The 13,547-nt window shown below is 41.7% G+C and overlaps 1 protein-coding gene across 1 annotated transcript; it reads left to right on the top strand.

Moving 5' to 3' along the window:
- The first annotated feature begins 1,983 nt into the window (after positions 1–1,983).
- On the top strand, positions 1,984–12,927 carry LOC306767731 (NACHT, LRR and PYD domains-containing protein 3-like). Its single transcript, XM_079255828.1, has 10 exons — positions 1,984–2,134; positions 4,904–4,994; positions 5,079–5,186; positions 6,269–6,332; positions 7,094–7,322; positions 8,485–10,279; positions 10,366–10,539; positions 10,650–10,823; positions 11,926–11,972; positions 12,064–12,927. Exons 2-10 carry the CDS (start codon positions 4,921–4,923, stop codon positions 12,594–12,596), a joined length of 3,198 nt encoding a protein of 1,065 aa, XP_079111954.1. The 5' UTR covers positions 1,984–2,134; positions 4,904–4,920; the 3' UTR covers positions 12,597–12,927.
- The last annotated feature ends 620 nt before the right edge of the window (positions 12,928–13,547 follow it).

The following is a 13,547-nucleotide window of genomic DNA, read 5'->3' as shown; positions in this document are numbered from 1 at the left end:
TTTCTCATTTCTTATTTGCTGTTTGTTTGTTTACAACATGTCTGGACAGGCTGACAAAATGATCTGAAGATGAGTTAATATCTGAGCTGATTAGATGAAGAATTTGATGTTAAGTGAAATATAATACCATCAGACCTGAAGGGCCAGGAAGTAATCTAAATACTTTATGTCTGTTAAATATTTATTTGTTTATTGTTAAATCTGTGAAACGGTTGAAAATAAAAGCATGATCTTCATCTTCTTTGTGGCCTCTGTTTCGTCTTTCCCAGACGTTTTAAATAAAGTTCAGACGTCTCAGTCATGTGGGATGGAAGCTGCTCTCTGATTGGCTCCTGCTGCTGTCAGTAGTCATGTGTTTCAGTTGTAAACTCCTCTAAAATCCAACAAATAGTCCCAAAAGTCTTCAGAAAAGACCTTGCAGGTTTCAGCAAAACGCTGAGCCACGTCCTGCATCCATCCCAGCAGCATGGTGGAACCGGAGAACTGGTCTGCCTACAGTCCAGACCTTTCACCAGTACAAAACTTCTGGAACATCATGGAAGGAACAAGGTCAAGGAATGTTGAACAGCTAGAATCCTGCATCAGACCGTGATGGGACAACATTCCTCCGCTAAAACTCCAGCAGCGGCTCTCATCACCTCCTCTCGATGTTTACAGACAGATGTTAAAAAAATAAGAGATGCTAACAATACTAAACAAACTTTTTACAGATTCCTGCTCCCACCAGTCTTAAAACAAGCTCATATTTTCCACGAAACTGTAAAATGTCTCAGTTTCAGCGCCTGACATGTTACTTGTCTTATCAGACTAAAACTGCTTGAAGCAATTTAAATCTTTTCATTCTGGTTTAAACATTTCACACACATCTTTTGGGATTTTGGTGGGTTATTTGTAAATCTCGTATTCTGCTTAAATTGAAGTTCTACTCAGTCTAACTTCCTGTTTTATTTTGTAGAGTTTTTCTCGCTTGCATTTACTTCCTGGTTTTCCGTTGCTAGGTGCGCTCCTTTTCCTCAGCACGGAGAAGTGAAGACGAGCGGCGGACGGGTTTAGGGGACGTTTGACGGTGGAAAGAGACTGCCAAAACAAAAGAGGCGCAGATGTTTCAGAGTAAATTTTATCATGAAAATAATAAACAAAAAAAACATATTTTTTACGCATTTTTTCGACCGTTTTTTGCAAAGTTTAACGGTGTCCATTGGAAGTCTTTTACCATGTATTAGTTTCATTTTAACATAACTTCGCTGCCGAAACCAGGTGAAAATATTAATAAAATCAGCAGAAGTTGCTTCAGGGATCATAATGCGACTATTTTCTACAGAACTTTAAAAAAAAAAAAGTCACACATCAACATCATCTATCCAATTAAAATATAGTCTGAGTTTATCTGTAAACCGACTCTGACTTCTTCGCTCCACCATGTGTTAAAAGACGGATTTTCATCGAACAAGCCCTCAGATCTGAGTAAAACTCCGCCCATCCAGCCTCCGCCGGGCCGCCCGCGGTGTTAAATTATGCGTACCCACTGATGGCCACACCTGATCCGTTCCTCCCTATTTAACCTGCCAGGTTTCCTCACGTTTACTGCTGCTCTCTTCTGCTTTAGTCTGTTTACTCTCCTCAGTATTGCTCGTTTTAATTCCAGTTTGAGGTTAATCCTGATAGACTTTTAATATAGTCAGGAAACGAAACCAATTATTGAAGAACAGGAAGACTTTTTTTTGTGGCACTTTGCAGTTTTTTCTGGTAATATCTCAGAAGTTTTAGTTCATGTCTTCTGGATTAACTAAAGTCCTCGATTCTTCTAAAAGTTCTCAGAATTTCAAGTTCATGTGGTAATTTTGATGTTTATGAATGTATAACTCAGGTTGTTTAAATGAAATTTCTAATCTGTATTATTGCAGTCATAAATGTTTTAAAGAGCTGTTGAATGTTAACAGGGGGAAAGTTTAAGTGCTGTTGAGGTCAGGAGGGTCAGGACCTGATTGTTTGATGCACACGCAGCAACAGGAGGTTGCTTCATATCCTGTCAGAAAAAGGGGAAGACAACGTGCACATGGTGGTGACGAGCACTTTGGACTCATGAAGCAGGTGGATTTTATTTAAACCCATTTAGTTTAATGCGACCAATAAGGTATGTAAATTTGCATTTTATTTCTTTATCTGTTAATGTACATGTTCGCCAAATTCAGGTGACACAACCTGTTACGTTTATGGTGCATGATTGTTATAAGCCTAGACGTTTAAGTTCATAATGAGGTTATTGAATATGTTTTATGTGGTTAAAATGTTTATTCTCCATGAGAATGTCATGTAAATATGGGATTGGTTGACGTGTGGAAAGAAATGCCAGTAAGGTGACGACTCGTGTCTGTAAATGAACCAGAGGGGGTTTCCAGTCCTGCGAGATGAAGCTGAGACATTTCAGTTAAAATGAGAGTTCTGCCAGAGCAGGGTGAAGGAATCGCTCAGACTTTGTCAGCTGGTGTGAAGCAGCAGTTGAGGGTCATGTGACCCCCAAACCGCCTTCCGTTAACCTTCACTTCCTGCCAGTGAGTCAGGTCTCATAAGTTTAGCCTCTGGTGTGTTCAATGACACTCTGTAGATTCCAAAGCTGCAGTAAACTTGTGTATTTAACGGAGAACTGTTTTTAACAGAGTAAACCTTACATGTGATGTGTAGCCAGTCTGTTAAAACATAAACTATGTTAACAAACATAAATTAACGTGATTCTGATCAACATAAATGATCCAAGCGATTGCAGACCTCTCAAACTTCCAGAGGTTTGTTCTGTTCTGTTGTACTTTAACCTCAACTTTTACAAAAATTATTATGGCAGTGATGGCAAATTTATTTACCGTTGGGTAAAAATCTTTTTTTTTTTTTTTTTTTTTTGGCTGTTTTTGTTCCACCTGGTTGTTTTTTATGTCCAGAAACATGTAGAACATCAACAGACATGTAAATCCCTTCCAACACCCAGACGGCACGGTAGCTGTCGGATTCTGATGCTAAAATGATATAAAATGAAAGGATCAATAGATATAGCAGCGTAAAGAGCAAATTGAAAAAAGAAACAGGATTTATTATTTATAAACTTTTTAAAAATCCTCTTCATGAGGGGCTGAAATAAATGGTTCGAGGTTATTTTCTTTTACTGTTTACAGTACGAGGTAGAAAGTAACGGCCAGAAACAGGACGTGTGTAACCGACAAGTCAAGCAAACACGGTGGAAAATACCCGACAAAACCAGCCAACAGAGGATTTTTTAAAATCTTTTTATATTTTCACCTTCATTAAGACTAAAAACACAGTAAATGGGGTTTTCATTAAAATTAATATTACATTTGGGTTTCTGTTTAAAGAAATGCAGCTAATTAAAATGATTAGTTCATGTGGTTGAGAAGAGAACGTTTATTTATTTATTTTATTCTATCTGTAAAACGGGCCCTAACTATCCGCCCGTAGTGAAGACGCTGCGGTGAAATTAGGCGTCACATTGCCACGCCAAACGGGACAGGACCCCAGGACAAACCGGCTACATGACGAGGAGTCTGGGTCTTCGGATGTCGTTCGTAGGTGTGAGGTTGGGAAGCCCGTTGCATGGTGCATCTTAACCCCACGACGAAGCGGCTTTGGGTCGGGAGGCTGGGAGTCCCAATGCCTGTTGAACATGAAACGTCAAACTAACTTTACCTCGGTGCTTTATGAAGACCAAACAGACAGAAAATAAAGAAGCTAAGCTAGGAAAGTTACTAAAAGTACCATTTATATCTATAAGTCCTGTTTGGAGCCTGATTAAAGTCTGGAATATAAACTGTATTTGTCTCTGAAAGTGGAAACTGGAGGCAGTAGGTCAGAAAAATGTCTGTTTTATCAGGAGAAACTGGAAAGTCTGAAAGCTGAGAGGACATGACTACTTCATGTCGACAAGTTCACCCCGACTGTCCCAGCGGCTCTTATAGCTCGTGTTAGTTGTCAGAAGACCGCAGCAGGAGAGGCGAAACCTCTGCAGCAAAGCAAAGCATGTCACTGCATGCAGGCAGGTAACGCTCAGAACTGTCCCACATTCCTGGTGGAGAAATCAGAGAACAATTCGCCCTGAACAAAAAGAACTGAAATGTTTCTCCTTGAAGAAAATAATTTCCTTTTAAGTGAGTTTTGCTCCAATTCTTCTGGTTCACAACATCAACATGCAGAACTTTGTGTTTCTTTCTCACGCCATCGTTCACGTTTTTACAACATAACTTCCATGTTATCGCGTCATAAGGGCCATTTTAAAATCTGGGTGACACATTTCATTTGCGTAATTTGGAAAACTTTTCCTCTTTGCAGGAAATGAGAACGTTAGTCACCAGCTCGTCTTTGTTTCACAGATTTACAGATTTAAAGGGAAATGAGGCATTCTGAGTCTGAAAGGAAATCGGGAAACGGAAATCAAAGCAAGAATGATTAAAATGATTGAACTCTTGGTAGTCGTTGAATCATTTGACCTGGTTTCCGTGGTTCTTTGGGTGCAGGTGGTGCAGATGTGGCAGCCCGGTGTTACAGACTTGGACTTTGGCCTGTAGAACCAGTTATGAGTCCCCAGAGGTTTATGAAGAAAGCCCTAAACGTCATCCAACTATAGTTCTCTGGTAGAACCACGACCTCTAAAATCAGATATGTTGGTGTTTGCAACCCCTCACAGGACGACTGAGTGTGAAATATCAGTCGTTTCATCCTGCAGGTTGAAAAACCGTCAGAATCTCTGAAATCAGGAGGATGAAGTGGTTTTTGGTGGTTCACTGCGGTGACAAAACACCTGCATCCCACAATCAGATTCTCTTTTGAGTCAAAGTCCAGCATGAATGAATTTAGCTTTTGTTTTAAAAGTAATACTTTTTCTTTTGCCTCATTCTGAAAGAAGAGCCTTCTGCTCCGATGGACCAGTGCGAGGAGGAAATCCGTCCCTCTGAATCCACTCTGTTGGGGAAGCATGAGAGCAGAGAGCCGAGGTGAGATGAAGATCTTAACTCCTCTTCATGTCAGAGCTCAGCTCTCAGATCATTAACATTTACTTTCTGTGTTTCATATTGAAGATCAGAGCAGCAGAACCCGGACTCTCCAGAACCCGGGCCCAGCTGCGTGTCTTTCAGTGCTTCCATGGCACAACCACTGGCCTTTTCACACCAGCCTTCTGAAACAGCGTAAGTTAGGACACGTTCACATCAGCCTTTTGATCCGAATCCGAGTCCGTTTGCTCAGAAAGTCGCTTCGTTTGGGGGAAATGTGATTCTGCAAAACAAATTCTGATTCAGATAAAACAATCAGACTCGGCCCGCCTACAAACGCAGGTCTCGGTCCGTTTCAAGCGGACCAAATACAGGAAGCGGACTACAAACCAAGTCCCTTCCTGCATGTGGCGTAGCGTTGCATTGTGGGTAAATCCATAGCGATGGCGTTAAGGGTCGTCTGCCTCGTCCGGTGTTCATACTGCGTCCATTGTGACAGTGGATTTCTGCAGGATACTTGCATAAGACACAATAAAAACCCAAAACAGCCATAGTTTGGTCTCCATGTTTAACTGGCAGGTGGAGGAAACAGTTTTCTTCTTCACGCCGGTCTTGTTCTCTCTTCTGCTAAATACTAGTGCAGCGCCACCTCTGGTGGGAATGGGGATATATTATTCTACTGGTTTGGCTGGTTTCACCAAAGTGCAACGTGAACACAATCTTGGTCTGCATGGATACACCCCCCTACAACTGGGCCGAGTCCCCAACCGGACCGAGTCTAGCGGACTATCCTGATGTCAATGCACCCTTTGTGTGCACAGTTGCTGTTTTATGCTTTTCTTAATGTTTCATATTGGAAATGAAAATCAGGTGCATAGATTCGTTTGTCTACTTTGTAAAACGACTTCACTTAAAGAAAGAGTTGGAAGTTTTAATGCATTTGAATTTTAAATCAACCAAAATCCAGTTGTCGTCACCTTACTGGTGCATATCCCGCCAGTCCAGCCCTTCTGATGTAATTCTCAGTTCATCAGTTCAGAAAGTCTCGGTTGGGGAGGTTTGATGGCGGCCGCAGATAAAGATCTTCCAGACAGATATGAGGAAATACGTTTCAAAGCAGATCCTGATACGCAGCACAGCGTTTTAGTCTGTTGAGCATGACATGATAATCGACTGTGTCAAAAGCTGAAGTCAAGTCGATCAACAATGTGTTGAGTTGTGTAGCTGACACACAACCAGCAAATGGAACAATCTTGTAATTGTCTGCGGTTTTGCAGGGTTATCCAGGAGGACTTGGAGTCTGTCTCTCAGAACAAAACTGATCTGGACTCCGTATTTATGGTGAGAAAAACTCAGCATTCCACAGTTTGGCGTCGCGATGAAACATGGAATACATTGAGTGACCAGCAGTTTGAATCCTTTCAGATAAAAATGAGTGTGAAATAATAAAACATCCCTAAGGTTAGAATTAAGGCTGTCAAAGGATTAAAAAATAATCTTAAAAAGTGGCTCTATTATGCACATTTAAGTCTGGAAGGGCAAGAAATAATCCAGCATTTTCCACAAACCCCTTCATTCATCTTGTATTGATCCTCTCAGATCAGCCGCTGCCAGAAACAAGTGAAGAGAAAGCTCCGCCCTCTGTCCTGCAGGCTGCGTCTGATTGGTCAACTGCTCTGAGTACTTGTACTGAGCAGTGAAGGTGGGCGTGGCTTTTTTCTTCTGAAGCGCATAATCTAGAGAAGACCAATCACTGAGTTCCTCCCCCGAGACGTCACTAAAATTTTGAAGTAGAAAAAAACTCTAAAACCAATCATTTCTGTTGGCATGGAAACCAAATGTAGAGAGTGCTGGAAAACTCAAACATGCGTTTAAGTGATAAAAAACGGCGCCACTCATATGTCTGATGAGAATTCAACACTTCAACAGAGTCGAAAGCTCAGAAAACTAGAAATAGCATCATAGAGCCGCTTTGACAAAAGTGAAGCTCCTTGCAGATCAGTTTTTGTTTGTTGGTTGAATCTTGTTCCATCGTTCCATCTGGCCATCCATAATAAATCAAACTATGGTTTAATGTAAAAGCAAACATCTCTCTGTTTCAGCTGCTGGAGAAAGAGATCGTCAGCTTTGTGAAAAATGAGCTGAAAAGAATCCAGAAGGATCTGAGTCCAAATTCCTCAAAATGCTCAGAAATTCTGACTGAGGATGAAAAGCTGCTAAATGATGAGGATGAAGTGCAGAGGAAGACCAACAGGGAGTTGTTTCTGAAGATCATGGTGTACTTCCTGAGGCAGATAAAGCAGGATGAGCTGGCTGAGCAACTGCAAGGCAGTAAGTGGATTTTAACTATGTAACATGAAAGAAAGAACTAACTGAAACCGTGGTTTTTTTTTTTTTTTTTTTTTTTTTTTTTTTTTTTGTTGTGTTCAATCATGTTTTTACAACTTTTGTTTTTTCTTTTGTCAAGGGAATTTGTATAATCAAAATGGCATAGAAACAGCTACTTATGTAGTTTTCCATGTCACAACTGGTAAGTCGAGAAGCAGGAGGAAAACTGTTTATTTCCGGTAGACATCAACACTCTGTCCAATCAGAACCCTTCCCAACCTGCTGCTCTAAAGAGGAATTAAGTATGTGTCATGTAAATTTGAGAGGGGAGGCACCCTGGCTAGAAGGGGGGCAGAGGGGGCCCCTTGTCCAGTTGTTCTCTTGCTCCAGCCCTGTAGTTCTTTGACAGTTCCTCCTTTGGGCGGCTGTTATCGTTAGTCAGCGTTGAACCAAATCCATCCCCGCTCGAAGACTTGCCCTTCCTTGGCTTCCCGCTGAAGCTGTCTGTGTCCGTCTGTCTCATGTCTGGATTGCCGTCCTGGCTGCCCCTGCTCGGCTTTGCTCTTCTTTGCTGGCCTCCTGTGCTCTTCACCCCTCTACACTTAAATATCCCAAACCTCTTCTACACCAATCACTCACACTGGGCATGTGCCATAGTATAATAGATTATGAGTATGATACTCACATTAGATAATCAAAAGGGGTAGTAACATTCCATGTTTAGCTGCATATTTGCATGTTCTTTTCATGTCTGTGTGGGATTGAAACCTCTAGCCAGCCCGTCTGCATTGATGGGGAGGAAATGGAGACTGTGCAGTCCTATAAATATCTGGAGTTACTTCTACATCAGATACAATTATTTTGTGTTGTTCTTTGTGTGTTAAATTGTGAGCTGCAGCTAGTATGAATTTCCTCCATGTTGAATGAGTACACTGTCTGTCTGTAAGTGCTTACACTATCTGAAAACATGCATGTTGGCTTACTAAAACATTTTAACTTTACATTACAAATAAGTGAAATCTGTAAATACTACTTTGATGTTGAATCACTTCATTCCAAAGCTCAGTGCTTCAAATCCTCATTTATTCAATAAGAATTATGGATAAAAAGTAGAAATGAAAATAAACTTTTGAATGTTTGACAACTTTCGTGTTTGTTTACCCAGGAATTCCTGTGACAGAACTGCAACAAAAACACAAATCAAGACTGAGAACAAAGTTCCAGTGTGTGTTTGAGGGGATTGCTAAAGCAGGAAGCTCAACCCTCCTGAACCAGATCTTCACAGAGATCTACATCACAGAGGGAGGAACTGCAGAGGTCAATGATGAACATGAGGTCAGACAGATTGAAGCAGCTTCCAGGAAAGCAGACAGACCAGAAACAACCATCAGACATGAAGACATCTTTAAACTCCCACCTGGAAGAGATGAACCAATCAGAACAGTGATGACAAAGGGAGTGGCTGGCATCGGGAAAACTGTCTTAACACAGAAGTTCACTCTGGACTGGGCTGAAGACAAAGCCAACCAGGACATCCAGTTCATGTTTCCATTCACTTTCAGAGAGCTGAATGTGCTGAAGGAGAAGAAGTTCAGCTTGGTGGGACTTGTCCATCACTTCTTTACTGAAACCAGAAAAATCAGCTGCTTTGAAGACTTCTGGGTCGTCTTCATCTTTGACGGTCTGGATGAGTGTCGGCTTCCTCTGGACTTCCACAACAATGAGATCCTGACTGATGTTACAGAGTCCACCTCAGTGGATGTGCTGCTGACAAACCTCATCAGGGGGAAACTGCTTCCTTCTGCTCACATCTGGATAACCACACGGCCTGCAGCAGCCAATCAGATCCCTCCTGACTGTGTTGGCATGGTGACAGAGGTCAGAGGGTTCACTGATGCTCAGAAGGAGGAGTACTTCAGGAAGAGGTTCAGAGATAAGAAACAGGCCAGCAGGATCATCTCCCACATCAAGTCATCACGAAGCCTCCACATCATGTGCCACATCCCCGTCTTCTGCTGGATCATTGCTACAGTTCTGGAGGATGAGCTGAAAACCAGAGAGGGAGGAGAGCTGCCCAAGACCCTGACTGAGATGTACATCTACTTCCTGGTGGTTCAGACCAAAGTGAAGAAGGTCAAGTATGATGGAGGAGCTGAGACAGATCCACACTGGAGTCCAGAGAGCAGGGAGATGATTGAGTCTCTGGGAAAACTGGCTTTTGAGCAGCTGCAGAAAGGAAATCTGATCTTCTATGAAGCAGACCTGACAGAGTGCGGCATCGATATCACAGCAGCCTCAGTTTACTCAGGAGTCTTCACACAGATCTTTAAAGAGGAGAGAGGACTTTACCAGCAGGAAGAGAAGGTGTTTAGCTTTGTCCATCTGAGTGTTCAGGAGTTTCTGGCTGCTCTTCATGTCCATCTGACCTTCATCAACCATGGAGTCAACCTGATGGAAGAAGAAAAAACTGTTAAGAAATGTGAATCAGTACCAGATAAATTGGATACATATCTCTACCAGAGTGCTGTGGATCAGGCCTTAAAGAGTCCAAATGGCCACCTGGACTTGTTCCTCCGCTTCCTTCTGGGATTTTCTCTGCAGACCAATCAGAACCTCTTACAAGGCCTGATGACACAGACAGGAAATAGCTCACAGACCAATCAGGAAACAATCCAGTACATCAAGAAAATGATTAGTATGAATCTGTCTGCAGAGAGAAGCATCAATCTGTTCCACTGTCTGAATGAACTGAATGATCGTTCTCTGGTGGAGGAGATCCAGCAGTCCCTGAGATCAGGATGTCTCTCCACAGATAACCTGACTCCTGCTCAGTGGTCAGCTCTGGTCTTCATCTTACTGTCATCAGAAGATCTGGATGTGTTTGACCTGAAGAAATACTCTGCTTCAGAAGAGGCTCTGTTAAAGCTTCTGCCAGTGGTCAAAGCCTCCAAAAAAGCTCTGTAGGTGCAATTAAAAAAAAAAAAACAACCAAAAGCTTTTATTAATTTATATAGTAAATAGAGCATATCTGTATGTTTGTCTCCAGGTTGAGCTGTTGCAATCTCTCAGAGAAAAGCTGTGAAGCTCTTGCCTCAGTTCTCAGCTCCTCATCCTCCAGCCTGACAGAGCTGGACCTGAGTAATAATGACCTTTGGGATTCAGGGGTGAAGCAGCTGTGTGGTGGACTAAAGAGTCCATGGTGTGAACTTGAAAATCTCAGGTTTGGATTGTCTTCTTCAGATTCTGTCCAACTGATAACTTTATTGTTATTGTTTTTCCTTAGTTTGATTATTGGATCTTTAACAGTGGGTTCCTCTTCTTTAACTTTAGTCTGTCAGGTTGTCTGATCACAGAGGAAGGCTGCGCTTCTCTGGCCTCGGCTCTGAACTCCAACCCTTCACATCTGAAAGAGCTGGATCTGAGCTACAACCACCCAGGAGATTCAGGGTTGAAGCTTCTCTCTGCAGGACTGGAGGGCCCAGACTGGAAACTGGACACTCTAAGGTACAAACAAGAGTTTACAAGCATAAATTCCCTTTGCATCATGGTAAATCTTTCTGACTCTGCATATGATTTTCATGTAAAAGACAAATAAAAATTTCCACCTGGATTTAAAGAAGCAAATTGGTTGGAGCCTCTTATTGGATGGGCGATTATCTGTCAGCTCCAACTAGATATTTAACCCCAACTGATTAAAAAATATCCATAACAACCATATGGAAGTACACATCCTATGGTTGTGGAAAATATTATGATCTGTTTCAGAAGGGTCAGATCATCTGCATCTAGCTGAGAAAACATCTCAGAAGATGCAGAAATTATTAAAACTGGGTTCAAAACTGCCCAAAGCATTAAAAACTGGAAGAATGGTGGGAAAATCTTCCAGGAAGAAATGTGGCAGAAAAACATCCTGAATGGTGACCAGTGATCACTTAAAATGTTTGGAAGAAAATATATGGAAGGAAAACCACAGTAAAACTCAGGACTATGTTTGATAGTGAAAGTTAGAACATTTCCACATGAGCAATGTGAAGGAAGCTGAAAGGATTGGGACCTCTCCTTAGCCATTAGACAACCACCAGCAGAAAGGGTTTCAGTTACCTGTAGTGAATAAAGGCCAGACTCTGGAGCTGGAAGAAAGTCAACTTGTCTGGTGAGTCTCATGCAGTCAGGTAAGGAAGCAGCTGGACGAACTGAACTAGAAAAAATGTTTCAAGTTTGCATTTATTGGTTTTTATTTTTCATGTATTTTTTTCTTGAAATGGTAATTATTTTTTGTTGAGATTGAGGCGTGGAGATTTTGGTCTTAAATGTGCTGGAACCTGGCTCTTTGGGCAGTTTTACCAGATATGCTTTCAGATTAAGTTGTATAAACCACAAGTTTCCAAGTTAGAAAAGACATTTTTACAGCCTACATGGGGATTTATGTAAACTTAATGTATTTGATCAATTACACTGTTAAAAATGAAGTTGAGTATAAATCTAAGAACATTTCTGTGAATGACAGCTCAGGTCTTTTCTCAGATAAGCAAAAGCTTCAGGGAAATAAATGAGCTTTTAGCCTGCATTTGTCACATCATGACAAACATTGTCTTTCTTCCTGCAGTGTAGACCACAGTGGCGAGCAGAGATTACTGCCTGCTCTGAAGAAGTGTAAGTGGGATGAATGATTACGGTATTTTGAACACACCAGTCTTTATGTCTTAGAAGACTTCAGATCCTTTGTCTCTTTTTTTCCCATCAGATTTCTGTGAACTTGAAGTGGACACAAACACTGTCAATCCAAACATCAAAGTGTCTGACAACAACAGGAAAGTGACCCTGGTAGAGGAGGATCTACTTTATCCAGATCATCCAGACAGATTTGATCACTGCTGGCAGCTGCTGTGTAGAAATGCTCTGACTGGTCGCTGTTACTGGGAGGTGGAGTGGAAGGGGTGGCTTGATGTATCGGTGAGTTACAGAGGAATCAGGAGGAGAGGATTCAGTGACGACTGCAGATTTGGATGGAATAATCAGTCTTGGAGTCTGAACTGCTCCAATGACGGCTTCTACGTCTGGCACAATAACATAAGGACATCAATCACCTCCTCCTCTATGTCATCCGGTATAGTTGCTCTGTATGTGGACCATCCGGCTGGCTCTTTGTCCTTCTACAGAGTCTCCTCTGAGACACTGATCCACCTCCACACCTTCAACACCACATTTTCTGAACCTCTTTATGCCGGCTTCAGATTTAGGTCTCCTGCTTCATCTGTGACTTTGTGTTCTGTGTAGGAAAGGCGTTTCTCTGGAGGGATAAAATGGTGTCCAGCAATGATGATTGATGATCACATCTTTAAAAATCTTACACAGAGATGGAGGACATTAGATTTGCTTAAGATTTCTTACAATTTGCCTACAATCTGGTAGTGTAAGCTGACAATGGCCAGTTTGTGTTCCAGAATGGAGTACCTTGTATGAGCTGTCCAGTTCTTGTCTAATCAATGTCAACCTGTTTGAAGTTGGCCTCCCATACTCAATAAAACTTTATAAAAAATAATATTGTTTGTGCTAAAAAATGATATTTTGTGCTGCTTTAGTTTTTCAGATATGAAAAGTATTTCAGTATCACTCTGACATCATGCAGTTTTCCACTGATGTCCAAAACCAACAGAAATGTGAAAAATGGCCATTTTAAGTTCATTTGGACAACGGGTGGTGGTGGTGGTGGGGGGGGGGCTGCATGCATGCCATCAAAGAATGTTTCATATCTAAAAACCTAAAGTGGCACAAACAAGCTTTTCAACACAAACCATTGAGACTGTTTTTACATAATGTTTTATTGCAGATGGGGGGGGGGGGGTCAACTTTACGCAAGTCGAATGCTAGAGCTTGGTCCACATTACTGAGAGCAATTCTGGTTGATTTACATTGAGGTTGGACTCAGCTTTTTGCAGATGATGTGGTTCTGGTATCATTCTGTCTTGGACTGGAGTTGAAGACAACTCTAATTGAACACACACTGTTTTTTCATCATTGAGTGCAGCTTGACATTCAGCAGCTCCAGAGTTATCCCCAGCACAGAACTAGAACCAGCTTTTCTGATCACTGTGTTTGATATCTTTAAGTCTGAGTGTGATGCTGCTGTCCTAACAGATCCTGTAAAGCTGATTGCACTTTTCAGCAACACCTTGCTGCAGCCTTTGAATGATGTCAGCTCCCTTTAAAAGCAGAGTCTGCTGTCAT

This window comes from Telmatherina bonti, assembly GCF_933228915.1.
Source record: "Telmatherina bonti genome assembly, chromosome: 16".
NCBI lineage: Eukaryota > Metazoa > Chordata > Actinopteri > Atheriniformes > Telmatherinidae > Telmatherina > Telmatherina bonti.
The sequence above is the reverse complement of the archived record's forward strand: the minus strand, read 5'-3'. Positions and strand labels throughout refer to the sequence as shown.